The following is a 14530-nucleotide window of genomic DNA, read 5'->3' on the forward strand; positions in this document are numbered from 1 at the left end:
GAGGATAGGAAGAGTCTGCAAAAGGATATAGATAAGCTAGGTGAGTGGGCAACAACTTGGCAGATGAAGTTTAATACTAATAAATGTGAAGTCATTCACTTTGGGAAAAAAAATGATAGGGCAAGTTATTTTCTAAATGAGGAGGAGCTGCGTTGTAATGCAACGCAAAGGGATCTAGGGGTATTAGTACATGAATCACTAAAAGTTAGTATGCAGGTGCAGCAAGCAATCAGGAAGGCCAATGGAGTTTTGGCCTTTATTGCTAGGGGGATTGAGTATAAAAACACGGAGGTCTTGCTGCAGCTGTACACAGTATTAGTGAGACCACATTTGGAATACTGTGTACAGTTCTGGGGTCCATACTTAAGAAAGGATGTACTAGCCCTGGAGGCAGTGCAGCGAAGGTTTACAAGATTAATTCCTGCAATGAGGGGATTGACATATGAGGAAAGGTTAAGTAGGCTGGAACTCTACTCTTTGGAGTTTAGAAGAATGAGAGGCGATCTCATTGAAACATATAAGATCGTGAGGGGCCTTGATCGGGTGGATGCACCGAGGATGTTCCCAATGATCGGGGAAACTAGAACTAGGGGACATAGTTGCAGAATAAGGGGGGGCTCTTTTAAAACGGAGATGAGGAAGAACTTCTTCACCCAGAGGGTGGTTAATTTATGGAATTCACTGCCCCAGGGAGCAGTGGAAGCAGAAACTTTAAATATATTTAAGACTAAAATAGATGGTTTTTTAGCTGCCAAGGGGATAAGGGGCTACGGGGAGAGGGCAGGGATATGGACCTAGGTATGGTTAGTATAGTAAGACCTGAGTGATATCCTGGACAAGTGTCGATCGCCTGGATTGGGGTCGGAGAGGAATTTCCCGGATTTTTTTCCCGAATTGGACCTGGGTTTTTATCCGGCTTTTTGCCTCTCCCAGGAGATCACGAGGTTTTTGGGGTGGAAAGGGGTGATAGCGGTATAAAGGGGAGGGTAGTGTCTTGTGTTCTGTGTCTTGTGTCTACTGTTTGTGGGTAAGTGTGTCTGTTTAGTGTTCAGCCATGAGCGAATGGCGGTGCGGGCTCGACGGACCTGGTGGTCTACTCTCGCACCTACTTTCTATGTTTCTATGTTTCTATGTTAAATCCCACCCCTATCGACCCCCCTCCCCTCTTAACTCTCGAAGAAGTCAGTCTGACTGCACAGTAGCGCAGCTGGTAGAGCCACGTCAGAGGCCTGGGTTTGTACCTGCAATGGCACATAAGGTGGTGGGCTCCTGGATTGTGTTGCGGGGGTGGTGGTGGAGGCAGATACGATAGTGGCGTTTAAGAGACTTTTGGATAGGCATGGAACGGAGGGGTATGAATTACATGCATGCAGATAAAGGGCCTGTCCCACTTAGCGATTTTTTCAGCGACTGCCGGCATCATTGACTGACGTATCAGGTCACTGAAAAACACGCAACGTGACCCGGCGTGATGCCGTATGGACGCGCAGTGTTTTTTCAAGGGTCGCATCATTTCAGTGGATATTTCTAAGGCAGAGATAGATAGATTTTTGATTATTACGGGTGTCGGGGGTTATGGGGCGAAGGCAGGAGAATGGGATTGGGAGGGAGAGATAGATCGGCCATAATTGAATGGTGGAGTAGACTTGATGGGCCGAATGGCCTAATTCTACTCCTATCACTTATGACCTTATGACCGTATGACTCCGTATTCGGGAGAGACATGCATCTTGTAAGCAATCCAACATTCCCTGGAGGGGCGGAAAACCCGGGGGGGGGGGGGAGGGGGAGGGGGGGGGCAGAGGGGACACGACCCCCCCATGTTTTGAGAGGGTTTTTGTAATCTCAATTTTAAAATCTCCGCTTCTAGCGCTGGATTGAGCCTCCGAAGCCTCGCGCGCGTGTGTGTGAGTGTGCGCATGCGCGCATGGCCGCCAAAAAATTGTGTGTCCCGTCCCCTCCATGTTTTGATAGTGAGTTCCGCTCTTGATTGCCTGTAACAGTTTTGAAATGTGTTAAGGGCCTGTCCCACTTGGCGATTTCTTTCGGCGACTGCCGGCATCATTTACTGACGTATCAGGTAATTGAAAAATTTGCAGTACGATACGGCGTGACGCGGCGTGACATGGCGTGATGATGAATTGAGGCGCGTTTTTTTTTCACGCATTGTAACATTTATTTCGTCGCCGCTGAATTTTAATATATTCAAAATCTTTTGCCGACCCTGATATGACGCCGGCAGTCGCCGAAAAAATTGCCAAGTGGGACAGGCCGTTAAGAGTGTCTTGGAGTGATGTTCGGCACAGATATTATTAGCCAAAGGGCCTGTTCTAGTGCTGGACTGTTCAATATTCTATGTTGTTACTTCTGCCTTACTCTGTGGAACACTCCCAGTTCAAAAGCTAATCGCATCCTTTATCATATTGTGAATCATCCCAAGTTAATTGTGAATCCAAACAAGGACATCAAAACTGACTAACCCATTACTACACATCCACACCAATCCACATTCTTTAGACTCCAGAGGTACAGCGCGGAAACAGACCCTTCTGCCGAACAGAGTCCACGCTGACCAGTGATCACCCCGTACACTAACACTAAGGACAATTTACAATTTTACCAATGCCAATTAACCTATGAATGGATGAATGAGTGAACAATTTTATTGGCCAAGTATTCACATACAAGGAATTTGCCTTGGCGCTCCGCCCGCAAGTGACAACGTGACACACAGCGACAGTTAGGAATGACTCATAAAACATTAAACATTAATAATAAAATATTATCGATTAACCCAGTGAATTGTAAATCTGTGGAATTTTCTGCCACAGAAGGCAGTTGAGGCCAATTCACTGGATGTTTCAAAGAAAGAGAGTTAGATTTAGCTCTAAGGGCTAAAGGAATGAAGGGGTATGAAGAAATAGCAGGAAAGGGGTACTGATTGTGGATGATCAGCCATGATCATATTGAATGGCGGTGCTGGCTTGAAGGGACGAATGGCCTACTCCTGCGCCTATATTCTATGTATCCATGTATCACTCTTTGACTATGACTGCACAAACTCTACTGCTCTACCATTGCACCTCTGTGCCACCTGTATCTTTCCCATTTCTATTCTCACTTCCTTGCCCATCAAACCCCCCCACCACCGCAAGTCTCGTTCACTCTTGCCTGAACTCAGCTGTTTCTATGAAACATAGAAACATAGAAACATAGAAACATAGAAAATAGATGCAGGAGGAGGCCATTCGGCCCTTCGAACCAGCACCGCCATTCATTGTGATCATGGCTGACCGTCCCCAATCAATAACCCGTGCCTGCCTTCTCCCCATATCCCCTGACTCCACTAGCCCCTAGAGCTCTATCTAACTCTCTCTTAAATCCATCTGGTGATTTGGCCTCCACTGCCCTCTGTGGCGGGGAATTCCACAAATTCACAACTCTCTGGGTGGAAAAGTTTTTTCTCACCTCAGTCTTAAATGGCCTCCCCTTTATTCTGAGACTGTGTGTGGCCCCTGGTTCTGGACTCGCCCAACATTGGGAACATTTTTCCTGCATCTAGCTTATCCAGTCCTTTTATAATTTTATATGTTTCTATAAGATTACCCTTCATCCTTCTAAACTCCAGTGAATACAAGCCTAGTCTTTTCAATCTTTCCTCATTTGACAGTCCCGCCATCCCAGGGATCAATCTCGTGAACCTACGCTGCACCGGAGACACGGTCTCAGAAGAAGTTTAACCTGTTTATGCAGTATTTTGGTGACTTGAGACCAGCCGGCACTTCTATTTGTTGCCACATGAAAATTCCTTTCTTATCTCTCCAACAAGCAGTGCGAGCAGACTGGAATGTACAGGAGGGGAACTGCAGATGCTGGTTAACACCGAAGATAGACACAAAGTGCTGGAGTAACTCAGCGGGTCAGGCAGCATCGCTCTTCTCTTCTTCTTGCGAATGAAACATAAACCAAAGTAATAGTTAGATCTCAAACCGGGTGTTGAGTAGCCAGGATGTTGTCTCTGTTGGCGTCAATGTCTGTCTGCCAGGCCCTGACACAGCTCCGTTTGGTGGGTGGTAGAGCGGGCACCCAGACATGACATGGTTGACTGGTTAAGGAGTAAGCCATTTAGAACGGAGACGAGGAAACACTTTTTCTCACAGAAAGTGGTGAGTCTGTGGAATTCTCAGAGGGCGGTGGAGGCCGGTTCTCTGGATGCTTTCAAGAGAGAGCTAGATAGGGCTCTTAAAGATAGCGGAGTCAGGGGATATGGGGAGAAGGCAGGAACGGGGTACTGATTGGGGATGATCAGCCATGATCACATTGAATGGCGGTGCTGGCTCAAAGGGCTGAATGGCCTACTCTTGCACCTATTGTGTATTGTCTATTGTCTATCATCTGTTGTTCTGCTCCGCATTCACAGGCTGGGCTCTGGCGGAGCCCCCATCTCCACACGCTGGCATTGAAACGTCCAACTCCAGTACCAAGTCTGTTGAGCTTCACACATGCTCCTCTCGGGAGGTCAGACCCTGGACAACTTTTATCTGGTGAAGAGATGTAGCTGTGTAATGGAGATGAGGTTGCCTTCCACTCCTGTGACCACTTGCTGGCTATCCAGTGTGCTTTTGTCTCAGTTGGCTGGGTGGATGGATGCTAGGAGTTGTTTTCCATGTGGAGCAAAGGGGTGACGGGACTTCAGCGTCGCTGGAGAGAAGGAAGAGGTGACGTTTCAGGTCGAGCCTTGTCCTCAGACTGAGAATCAGGGGAGAGGTAATCTGGAGGGATGAAAAGGTGCAGAACCGATGGCCAAGGAGCCCACAATGGTCCATTGTTGGCTGTGGTGGAGTTGATAACAAAGAAATCCGAACATTGAAACTAGCAGGATAATAATAATAAAAATAAATTTTATTTATGGGCGCCTTTCAAGAGTCTCAAGGACACCTTAAAACATTTAGCAAGTAGAGGAAAAACATGTAAGGGGAATGAAATAAATAGTAGAGACATGATTAGTACACAAATTAAAGACAGAATTCAATTCAAAACACAATATGAGGCAATTAATGCACAGATGAAAAGGGAGGGGGACGTGGGGCTAAGGATAGGCAGAGGTGAAGAGATGGGTCTTGAGGCGGGACTGGAAGATGGTGAGGGACACGGAATTGCGGATCAGTTGGGGGAGGGAGTTCCAGAGCCTGGGAGCTGCCCTGGAGAAGGCTCTGTCCCCAAAACTGCGGAGGTTGGACTTGTGGATGGAGAGGAGACCGGCTGATGTGGATCTGAGGGACCGTGAGGGTTGGTAGGGGGAGAGGAGGTCAGTGAGATATGGGGGGGGGGGGCAGATGGTGGAGGGCTTTGTAGGTGAGGATTAGGATTTTGTAGGTGATCCGGTGGGAGATGGGAAGCCAGTGAAGTTGTTTGAGGACTGGAGTGATGTGATGCCAGGACATTAACATAACCCAGGAAATTATTAATTCGGGCACACTTGTGTAATCTATGCATTGGCCGTTGTGAATGGCCCAAGTGAGAGGGAGTGCATGCAGAGGAGTGGGAGTGGATGGGGATGGAGGGATGGAGATGGCCAAGAAGAGATAGACAATAGACAATAGACAATAGACAATAGGTGCAGGAGTAGACCATTCGGCCCTTCGACCAGCACCACCATTCAATGTGATCATAGAAACATAGAAACATAGAAAATAGGTGCAGGAGTAGGCCATTCGGCCCTTCGAGCCTGCACCGCCATTCAATATGATCATGGCTGATCATTCAACTCAGTATCCCATCCCTGCCTTCTCTCCATACCCCTTGATCCCTTTAGCCACAAGGGCCACATCTAACTCCCTCTTAAATATAGCCAATGAACTGGCCTCAACTACCTTCTGTGGCAGAGAATTCCAGAGATTCACCACTCTCTGTGTGAAAAATGTTTTCCTCATCTCGGTCCTAAAAGATTTCCCCCTTATCCTTAATCTGTGACCCCTTATTCTGGACTTCCCAAACATCGGGAACAATCTTCCTGCATCTAGCCTGTCCAATCCCTTAAGAATTTTGTACGTTTCTATAAGATCCCCTCTCAATCTTCTAAATTCTAACGAGTACAAACCGAGTCTATCCAGTCTTTCTTCATATGAAAGTCCTGACATCCCAGGAATCAGTCTGGTGAACCTTCTCTGTACTCCCTCTATGGCAAGAATGTCTTTCCTCAGATTAGGAGACCAAAACTGTACGCAATACTCCAGGTGTGGTCTCACCAAGACCCTGTACAACTGCAGTAGAACCTCCCTGCTCCTATACTCAAATCATTTTGCTATGAATGCTAACATACCATTCGCCTTCTTCACTGCCTGCTGCACCTGCATGCCTACTTTTAATGACTGGTGTACCATGACACCCAGGTCTCGTTGCATCTCCCCTTTTCCTAATCGGGCACCATTCAGATAATAGTCTACTTTCCTGTTTTTGCCACCAAAGTTGATAACCTCACATTTATCCACATTATACTGCATCTGCCATGCATTTGCCCACTCGCCCAGCCTATCCAAGTCACCTTGCAGCCTCCGAGCATCCTCCTCACAGCTAACACTGAACACTGGATGGCTGATCATCCACAATCAGTACCCCGTTCCTGCCTTCTCCCCATATCCCCTGACTCCACTATCTTTAAGAGCTCTATCTAACTCTCTCTTGAAAGTATCCAGAGAACCGGCCTCCACCGCCCTCTGAGGCAGAGAATTCCGCAGACTCGCAACTCTCTGTGTGAAAAAGTGTTTCGTCATCTCCGTTCTAAATGGCTTACCCCTTATTCTTAAACTGTGTGGCCACTGGTTCTGGGCTCCCCCAACATCGCGAACATGTTTCCTGCCTCTAGTGTGTAACCCTTAATAATCTTATATGTTTCAATAAAAACCCTCTCATCCTTCTAAACTCCAGAGTGTACAAGCCCAGCTGCTCCATTGTGGTGGATGTTTATGTTAAAATGTATTTTGGGTGTTCTGTTGCTTTTTTTATTAGAATGACTGTGTGGCAAATCAGATTCCTCGTGTGTTGCAATCCATACTTGGCTAATAAAGTAAGCATGAGTATGAGTATTACAATGAGGCCATCCACAGTGTGTATATCACAGGATAATGGGATTTATATTTAGTGCTGTGCCCTCAAGAATTTTATTTTCCACCCTTGGAAAAAAGTTTCTGACCATCCACCCGACTGATGCCTCTGCCAGCTTTATATACTTCTACCTGAGCTCCCCACAACCCCCAGCGTTTTAGAGAAAAATAGTATTTTCAACATCTCCCTGTAGGTAAAACACCTTAAACCAGCACGAGTCCTCTCTAAGACCAAGAAAGTGGATCACATCACTCCAGTTTTGAGGTCTTTACACTGACTTCCAGTTTGACATCTAAATAGACAATAGACAATAGACAATAGGTGCAGGAGCAGGCCATTCAGCCCTTTGAGCCAGCACCACCATTCAATGCGATCATGGCTGATCATCCACAATCAGTATCCCGTGTCTGCCTTCTCCCCATATCCCCTGACTCCGTTATCTTTAAGAGCCCTATCTAGCTCTCTCTTGAAAGTATCCAGAGAACCGGCCTCCACCACTATCTGAGGCAGAGAATTCCACAGACTCACAACTCTCTGTGAAAAAGATAGTGTCAAGTTGGGGAAAGGGGAAGTACAACGGGATCTGGTGGTCCTTTTTGATCAGTCAATGAAAGTAAGCATGCAGGTATAGCAGGCAGTGAAGAAAGCGAATGGCATGTTGGCCTTCATAACGAGGGGAGTTGCAGCAAAGAAGTCATTCTGCAGTTGAACATGGCCCTAGTGAGACCACTCCTGGAGTATTGTGTGCAGTTTTGGTCCCCAAATTTGAGAAAGAACATTCTTGCTATTGAGGGAGTTCAGCGTAGGTCCACTGCTGAGAGAATAGAGTGGCTGGGCTTGTATACTCTGGAATTTAAAGGATGAGAGGGTAACTTATTGAAGCATTTAAGTTTATTCAGGGTTTGGACACGCTAGAGGCAGGAAATATGTTCCCGATGTAGGGGGAGTCCAGAACCTGGGGCCACAGTTTAAGAATAAGGGGTAAGCCGTATAGAATGGTGATGAGGAAGCAGTTTGTCACACAGAGAGTTGTGAGTCTGTGGAATTCTCTGCCTCAGAGGGCGGTGGAGGCCGGTTGTCTGGAAACTTTCAAGAGAGAGCTAGAAAATTGTGTAGTCAGGGGCTATGGGAAGATGGCAGGATTTTGGATTGTGGATGATCTGCCATGATCACATTGAATGGCGGTGCTGGCTCGAAGGGCCGTATGGCCTACTCCTGCACCTATTGTCTATCGTCTATTGCAGTGGTTCTTAGCTGTTTTGGCCCTAGTACGCGCATACGCGAACAAAGAACTGTATGTGGTGTGTACCTTTGTTAGGTTCCTAAACATGGGCTCAACAAATTGATGTGTTATTTGTGTCCCGTTCATGACCCCCGCCAAAGCCCCAAACAACCCACATAGGGGGTCATGACCCCCAGGTTAAGAACCACTGGTCTATTGTATAAACCAGCATCACACAAATGGTGACGTTTCGGGACGAGTCCCTTCTTCCTGTCTGAAGAAGGCTCTCGACCATGAACGCCACCCATTCCTTCCCTCCAGAGATGCTGCCGGTCCCTCTGAGTTGCTCCAGCTTTTTGTGTCTATCTCCTCTTCTTCTGCCTGACTCCATTCAGTTTTAGTTTAGTTTAGAAATACCACATGGAAACAGACCCTTCAGCCGGCACCAATCACCCATTCACACTGGTTCTGTGTTATCTCACTTACACATCCGTTCTCAGCCCACTAGAGCGGCAATTCACAGTCTTCACTTACAGCGAACCTGCCCACACTGCAGCTAGGCCAGTGAACCTTTGCACTTCCTCTAAGGTAGCAGCATCCTGTATAAGGCAAGGAGTGAAGTCCGCTCACAACACTCTGGGTGTGGTTTCCTCTCTACTCTCTATGATTACAATACAACTTCCTCATCCCTGCAGTCAAACCCTCGTGTTACAAAGACTGATATCATTATTTGTGCAAGAAGGAACTGCAGATGCTGGTTTAAACCGAAGATAGACACAACTAATTCTTTCTGCACTTGTACAGGGCCCGAGTGAGACCACACCTGGAGTATTGTGTGCAGTTTTGCTCACCAAATTTGAGGAAGGACATTCTTGCTATTGAGGGAGCCCAGCGTAGGTTTACAAGGTTAATCCCAGGGATGGCGGGACTGTCATATGTTGATAGAATGGAGCGGCTGGGCTTGTACACACTGGAATTTAGAAGGATGAGAGGAGATCTTATTGAAGCATTTAAGTTTATTAAAGCGATTTGACACGCTAGAGGCAGGAAACATGTTCCCGATGTTGGGGGAGTCCAGGACCAGGGGCCACAGTTTAAGAACAAGGGGTAGACCATTTAGAATGGGGACGAGGAAAATCTTTTTCACCCAGAGAATTGTGAATCTGTGGAATTCTCTGCCTCAGAGGGCGGTGGAGGCCAATTCTCTGGATGCTTTGAAGAGAGAGTTACATAGAGCTCTTAAAGATAGCAGAGTCAGGGGATATGAGGAGAGGGCAAGAACGGGCTACTGAATGTGGATGATCAGCCATGATCACAGTGAATGGCGGTGCTGGCTCGAGGGGCCGAATGGCACCTACTATCTATTGTTTATAGTCTATTTTCCTAATTTACCTAACTCAAATTTTTTTAGATATTTACAAATTAGACATTTTTTGAGGACTACTCAACCCTTTCCACACCAAACTGATATCTTGTAAATTTTTTACATTTGAACCCCGATCAGAAGCTAGAGTAACTCAGCGGGACAGGAAGAAGGGTCATGACCCAAAATGTCACCCATTCCTTACTCTCCAGAAATGCTGCCTGTCCCGCTGAGTTACTCCAGCTTTTTGTGTCTATCTTTGATATAATCCATAGCCTCGTTAGTCACTTGCTCCGCCTCCAAATTGGCAAGCAAGCACACTTAGGCCAAGGGTTCCCAACCTTTCGCCTACCATATAACCATATAACCATATAACAATTACAGCACGGAAACAGGCCATCTCGACCCCTCTAGTCCGTGCCGAACACATAGTCTCCCCTAGTCCCATATACCTGCGCTCAGACCATAACCCTCCATTCCTTTCCCATCCATATAACTATCCAATTTATTTTTAAATGATAAAAACGAACCTGCCTCCACCACCTTCACTGGAAGCTCATTCCACACAGCTACCACTCTCTGAGTAAAGAAGTTCCCCCTCATGTTACCCCTAAACTTCAGTCCCTTAATTCTCAAGTCATGTCCCCTTGTTTGAATCTTCCCTACTCTCAGTGGGAAAAGCTTTTCCACGTCAACTCTGTCTATCCCTCTCATCATTTTAAAAACCTCTATCAAGTCCCCCCTTAACCTTCTGCGCTCCAAAGAATAAAGCCCTAACTTGTTCAACCTTTCTCTGTAACTGCACTTGTTTGATTCTGCTTGGAAATAGAAGATCCTGAATGTTGTCGCTTCCCACCCTTCAACCTTGGAAATAGTAGACCCTGAAGTTTTTGCTTCCAACCCTTCAACTTGGTGAAATCATTTGTTTTTCCTGTTCTTGAAACAAAGGAAACTTCTTCTTTTTCACGCAATGGGTGCGTAATAACTATGGGGTCTACATGACTAAGGTCCTCAAGCAGCTGCTCTTCCAGCTGTTCAATTGTCTCCTCTTTTTTCTCCTCAATTTTCTCCTCTTCACTTTCTTGAGGATCTGCTGTCGGATGAATGGGATTGCTTGGCTCTTCTGCCACATGTTCAACCACGTGGGATTGCAGGGCATCCTGTGGAGTTCTCCAGATCCCAGAATTGAATGCTTTTTCTGTATATTTTATCTTACGAAATTTGAAACCTTCTCCAGAAGATTTCTCAGGGGACGTACCAGGTGAAGCAGTTGGATTATTTGAAACTGTGGAAGTACTGGTTTTATTCGTGTTTTTTTCTGATGCAGAGCCACTCTCTTTGAGTCCGGAGCATACGGATTTTGAATCTACATTCTCCACTTGAGAATTTTCTGCAGAGCTAGGGGGTAAACCTGTTGATTCTGGATTTGTACATATATTTTCTCATTGACTGACTGTGTTTGGTTCTGGTATACCGGTATCTGTCTATCATTAGTCCTCTCCCATACCAACTCCAGTTTGTCAGCTATAAAAACCTGGATGCAACATAACTTCCTCAAACTCAACAGCGATAAAACAGAATTCCTCCTCATAGGCTCCAAATCCACACTCAGCAAAATCAATAACCCCACTCTCACCATCGACGGCACCACTGTCTCCCCATCTCCCCAGGCCCGCAACCTTGGCATGATCTTTGATTCCACCCTCTCCCTTGAGCCTCACATTCGCCATGTCATTAAAACCTCCTTCTTTCACCTCCGCAACATCGCCAAAATCAGACCCTCTCTCACACCTCCCGCTGCTGAAAGGCTCCTCCATGCCTTCATCTCCTCCCGACTGGACTACTGCAACTCACTTCTCCTTGGCATCAGCTCCACCTACATCAATCGACTCCAACTGGTCCAGAACGCAGCCGTCCGACTCATCATCCACACCAAATCCTGGCATCACATCACTCCAGTCCTCAAACAACTTCACTGGCTTCCCATCTCCCACCGGATCACCTACAAAACCCTAATCCTCACCTACAAAGCCCTCCACCATCTGGCCCCCCCATATCTCACTGACCTCCTCTCCCCCTACCAACCCTCACGGTCCCTCAGATCCACATCAGCCGGTCTCCTCTCCATCCACAAGTCCAACCTCCGCAGTTTTGGGGACAGAGCCTTCTCCAGGGCAGCTCCCAGGCTCTGGAACTCCCTCCCCCAACTGATCCGCAATTCCGTGTCCCTCACCATCTTCCAGTCCCGCCTCAAGACCCATCTCTTCACCTCTGCCTATCCTTAGCCCCACGTCCCCCTCCCTTTTCATCTGTGCTTGAATTGCCTCATATTGTGTTTTGAATTGAATTCTGTCTTTACTTTGTGTACTAGTCATGTCTCTACTATTTATTTCATTCCGCTTACATGTTTTTCCTCTACTTGCTAAATTTTTGTACGGTGTCCTTGAGACTCTTGAAAGGCGCCCATAAATAAAATTTATTATTATTATTATTATTATTAGTTGTTCATAAATAAGTGAAATAACATTGTTACGTGCTATTAGGTGGTCAAGGGGACAAGGGGATGGGGACTGGACTTTGTGCCTCCCCCCACAGTGGGAATCACTGTGGGGGGATGTTTTGGTGTTGAATTTCTTTGAATACTGTGTTGTATTTTTATTAGTGTGCTGCATGGACATCAGAATTTCCCCTGAATAAGGGGATTAATAAAGTATTTATCTTATCTTATCTTATCTTATTAAAGTTGCCGGGGGTAAACGGGACGAAAAAGGGTTGGGAACCCCTGAATTAGGCAATTTAAAACATTAATACATCTCCGTAACAATCTCAAAAGCACATGGGAAACACAGGAGAAAGTTAGACTTTTTTTAAATCATAAATATTTATTCAAATATTAAAATAATAGTTACAACCCAATGAAACAAAACAGAACCCACCACCATAGCACAAGACAAACAAATATACTAAGTAAACTACTAAATCACTATATTACAATCCTTGTCCAGGATACATGCAACCCCCCTCGGTGCCCAGCGGTTCCGGAAATCCCCCAGGGCGCCCGTGGACAGCACATAGTCCTTTTCTAGTAGCACCCGGGCTCGGACGTAGCCCCGGAAAAAGTTAAACTCTTTAGACTTTCAAGATACCTCGTGGAAACAGGCCCTTCAGCCCACCAAGTTCATATCAACCAGCAATCGCCTCATATACCAGCATGATATAACCATATAACCATATAACAATTACAGCACGGAAACAGGCCATCTCGGCCCTACAAGTCCGTGCCGAACAACTTTTTTTCCCTTAGTCCCACCTGCCTGCACTCATACCATAACCCTCCATTCCCTTCTCATCCATATGCCTATCCAATTTATTTTTAAATGATACCAACGAACCTGCCGCCACCACTTCCACTGGAAGCTCATTCCACACCGCTACCACTCTCTGAGTAAAGAAGTTCCCCCTCATGTTACCCCTAAACTTCTGTCCCTTAATTCTGAAGTAATGTCCTCTTGTTTGAATCTTCCCTATTCTCAAAGGGAAAAGCTTGATCACATCAACTCTGTCTATCCCTCTCATCATTTTAAAGACCTCTATCAAGTTCCCCCTTAACCTTCTGCGCTCCAGAGAATAAAGACCTAACTTATTCAACCTATCTCTGTAACTTAGTTGTTGAAACCCAGGCAACATTCTAGTAAATCTCCTCTGTACTCTCTCTGATCCTACACACCAGGGACAATTTGCAATTAGCAGAAACCAATTAATTAGATCAGATTAGATTAGATTAGATTCCTTTATTGTCATTCAGACCTTTCGGTCTGAACGAAATTTCGTTTCCCTGCAGTCATACATATAATAAAAAAATGACAAAAACACACAATCAACACAAATCTAACATCCACCACAGTGAGTTCACCAAACACCTCCTCACTGTGGTGGAAGGCAAAATCTTAAAGTCTCTGTCTCTTCCCTCTTTGTTCTCCCTCTGCGCCGAGGCAATCCAGATGTTGTGACCCCACCGGGTGATGGTAAATCCCCGCGGCTCAACCGTGCTCCGCGAACGGGCCGGTTCAAACTCCGCGGGTGGTCGCTGCCGCCGCCACAGCTCCGAGGCCGAGTCGGGTCTCCGCTGCCACCGCCACGGTTCCGCAAACCCTACAATTAACCTACAAACCCAGAGAAAACTCACCCAGTCACGGGTGGAACGTACAAACTCTGTACAGACAGCATCAGTAGTCAGGATCGAACCCAGGTCTCTGCCAATGCAAGGCTGCAACTCTACTGCTGCACCACCGCGCTGCCTTCAAAAACACAAAAAAACTATGACTAGATTCCTGATAATTAAGTGAACAAGGCTCAACATGTGGAAATGCTTCACTGAACAAAGAGAGAGAACCATCAGTGCATAAATAGGGAACAATGTTGCCTGGGTTTCAGCAACTAAGTTACAGAGAAAGGTTGAACAAGTTAGGGCTTTATTCTTTGGAGCGCAGAAGGTTAAGGGGGGACTTGATAGAGGTCTTTAAAATGATGAGAGGGATAGACAGAGTTGACGTGGATAAGCTTTTCCCACTGAGAGTAGGGAAGATTCAAACAAGGGGACATGACTTGAGAATTAAGGGACAGAAGTTTAGGGGTAACATGAGGGGGAACTTCTTTACTCAGAGAGTGGTGGCTGTGTGGAATGAGCTTCCAGTGAAGGTGGTGGAGGCAGGTTCGTTTTTATCATTTAAAAATAAATTGGATAGTTATATGGACGGGAAAGGAATGGAGGGTTATGGTCTGAGCGCAGGTATATGGGACTAGGGGAGAATACGTGTTCGGCACGGACTAGAAGGGTCGAG

The 14530-nt window shown here is 46.3% G+C and overlaps 1 protein-coding gene across 1 annotated transcript in view; it reads right to left on the bottom strand.

The window, feature by feature from the left end:
• Positions 1–10471: 10471 nt before the first annotated feature.
• Positions 10472–14530, bottom strand: part of LOC116989917 (nuclear factor 7, brain-like) — a 58651-nt gene continuing 54592 nt past the window's right edge. The window contains exon 8 of the mRNA XM_033047471.1: positions 10472–10849. Coding sequence (XP_032903362.1) covers positions 10472–10849 — 378 coding nt within the window. The remainder of the gene's footprint in view (positions 10850–14530) is intronic.

This window comes from Amblyraja radiata, chromosome 30, assembly GCF_010909765.2.
Source record: "Amblyraja radiata isolate CabotCenter1 chromosome 30, sAmbRad1.1.pri, whole genome shotgun sequence".
Classification (NCBI taxonomy): Eukaryota; Metazoa; Chordata; class Chondrichthyes; order Rajiformes; family Rajidae; genus Amblyraja; species Amblyraja radiata.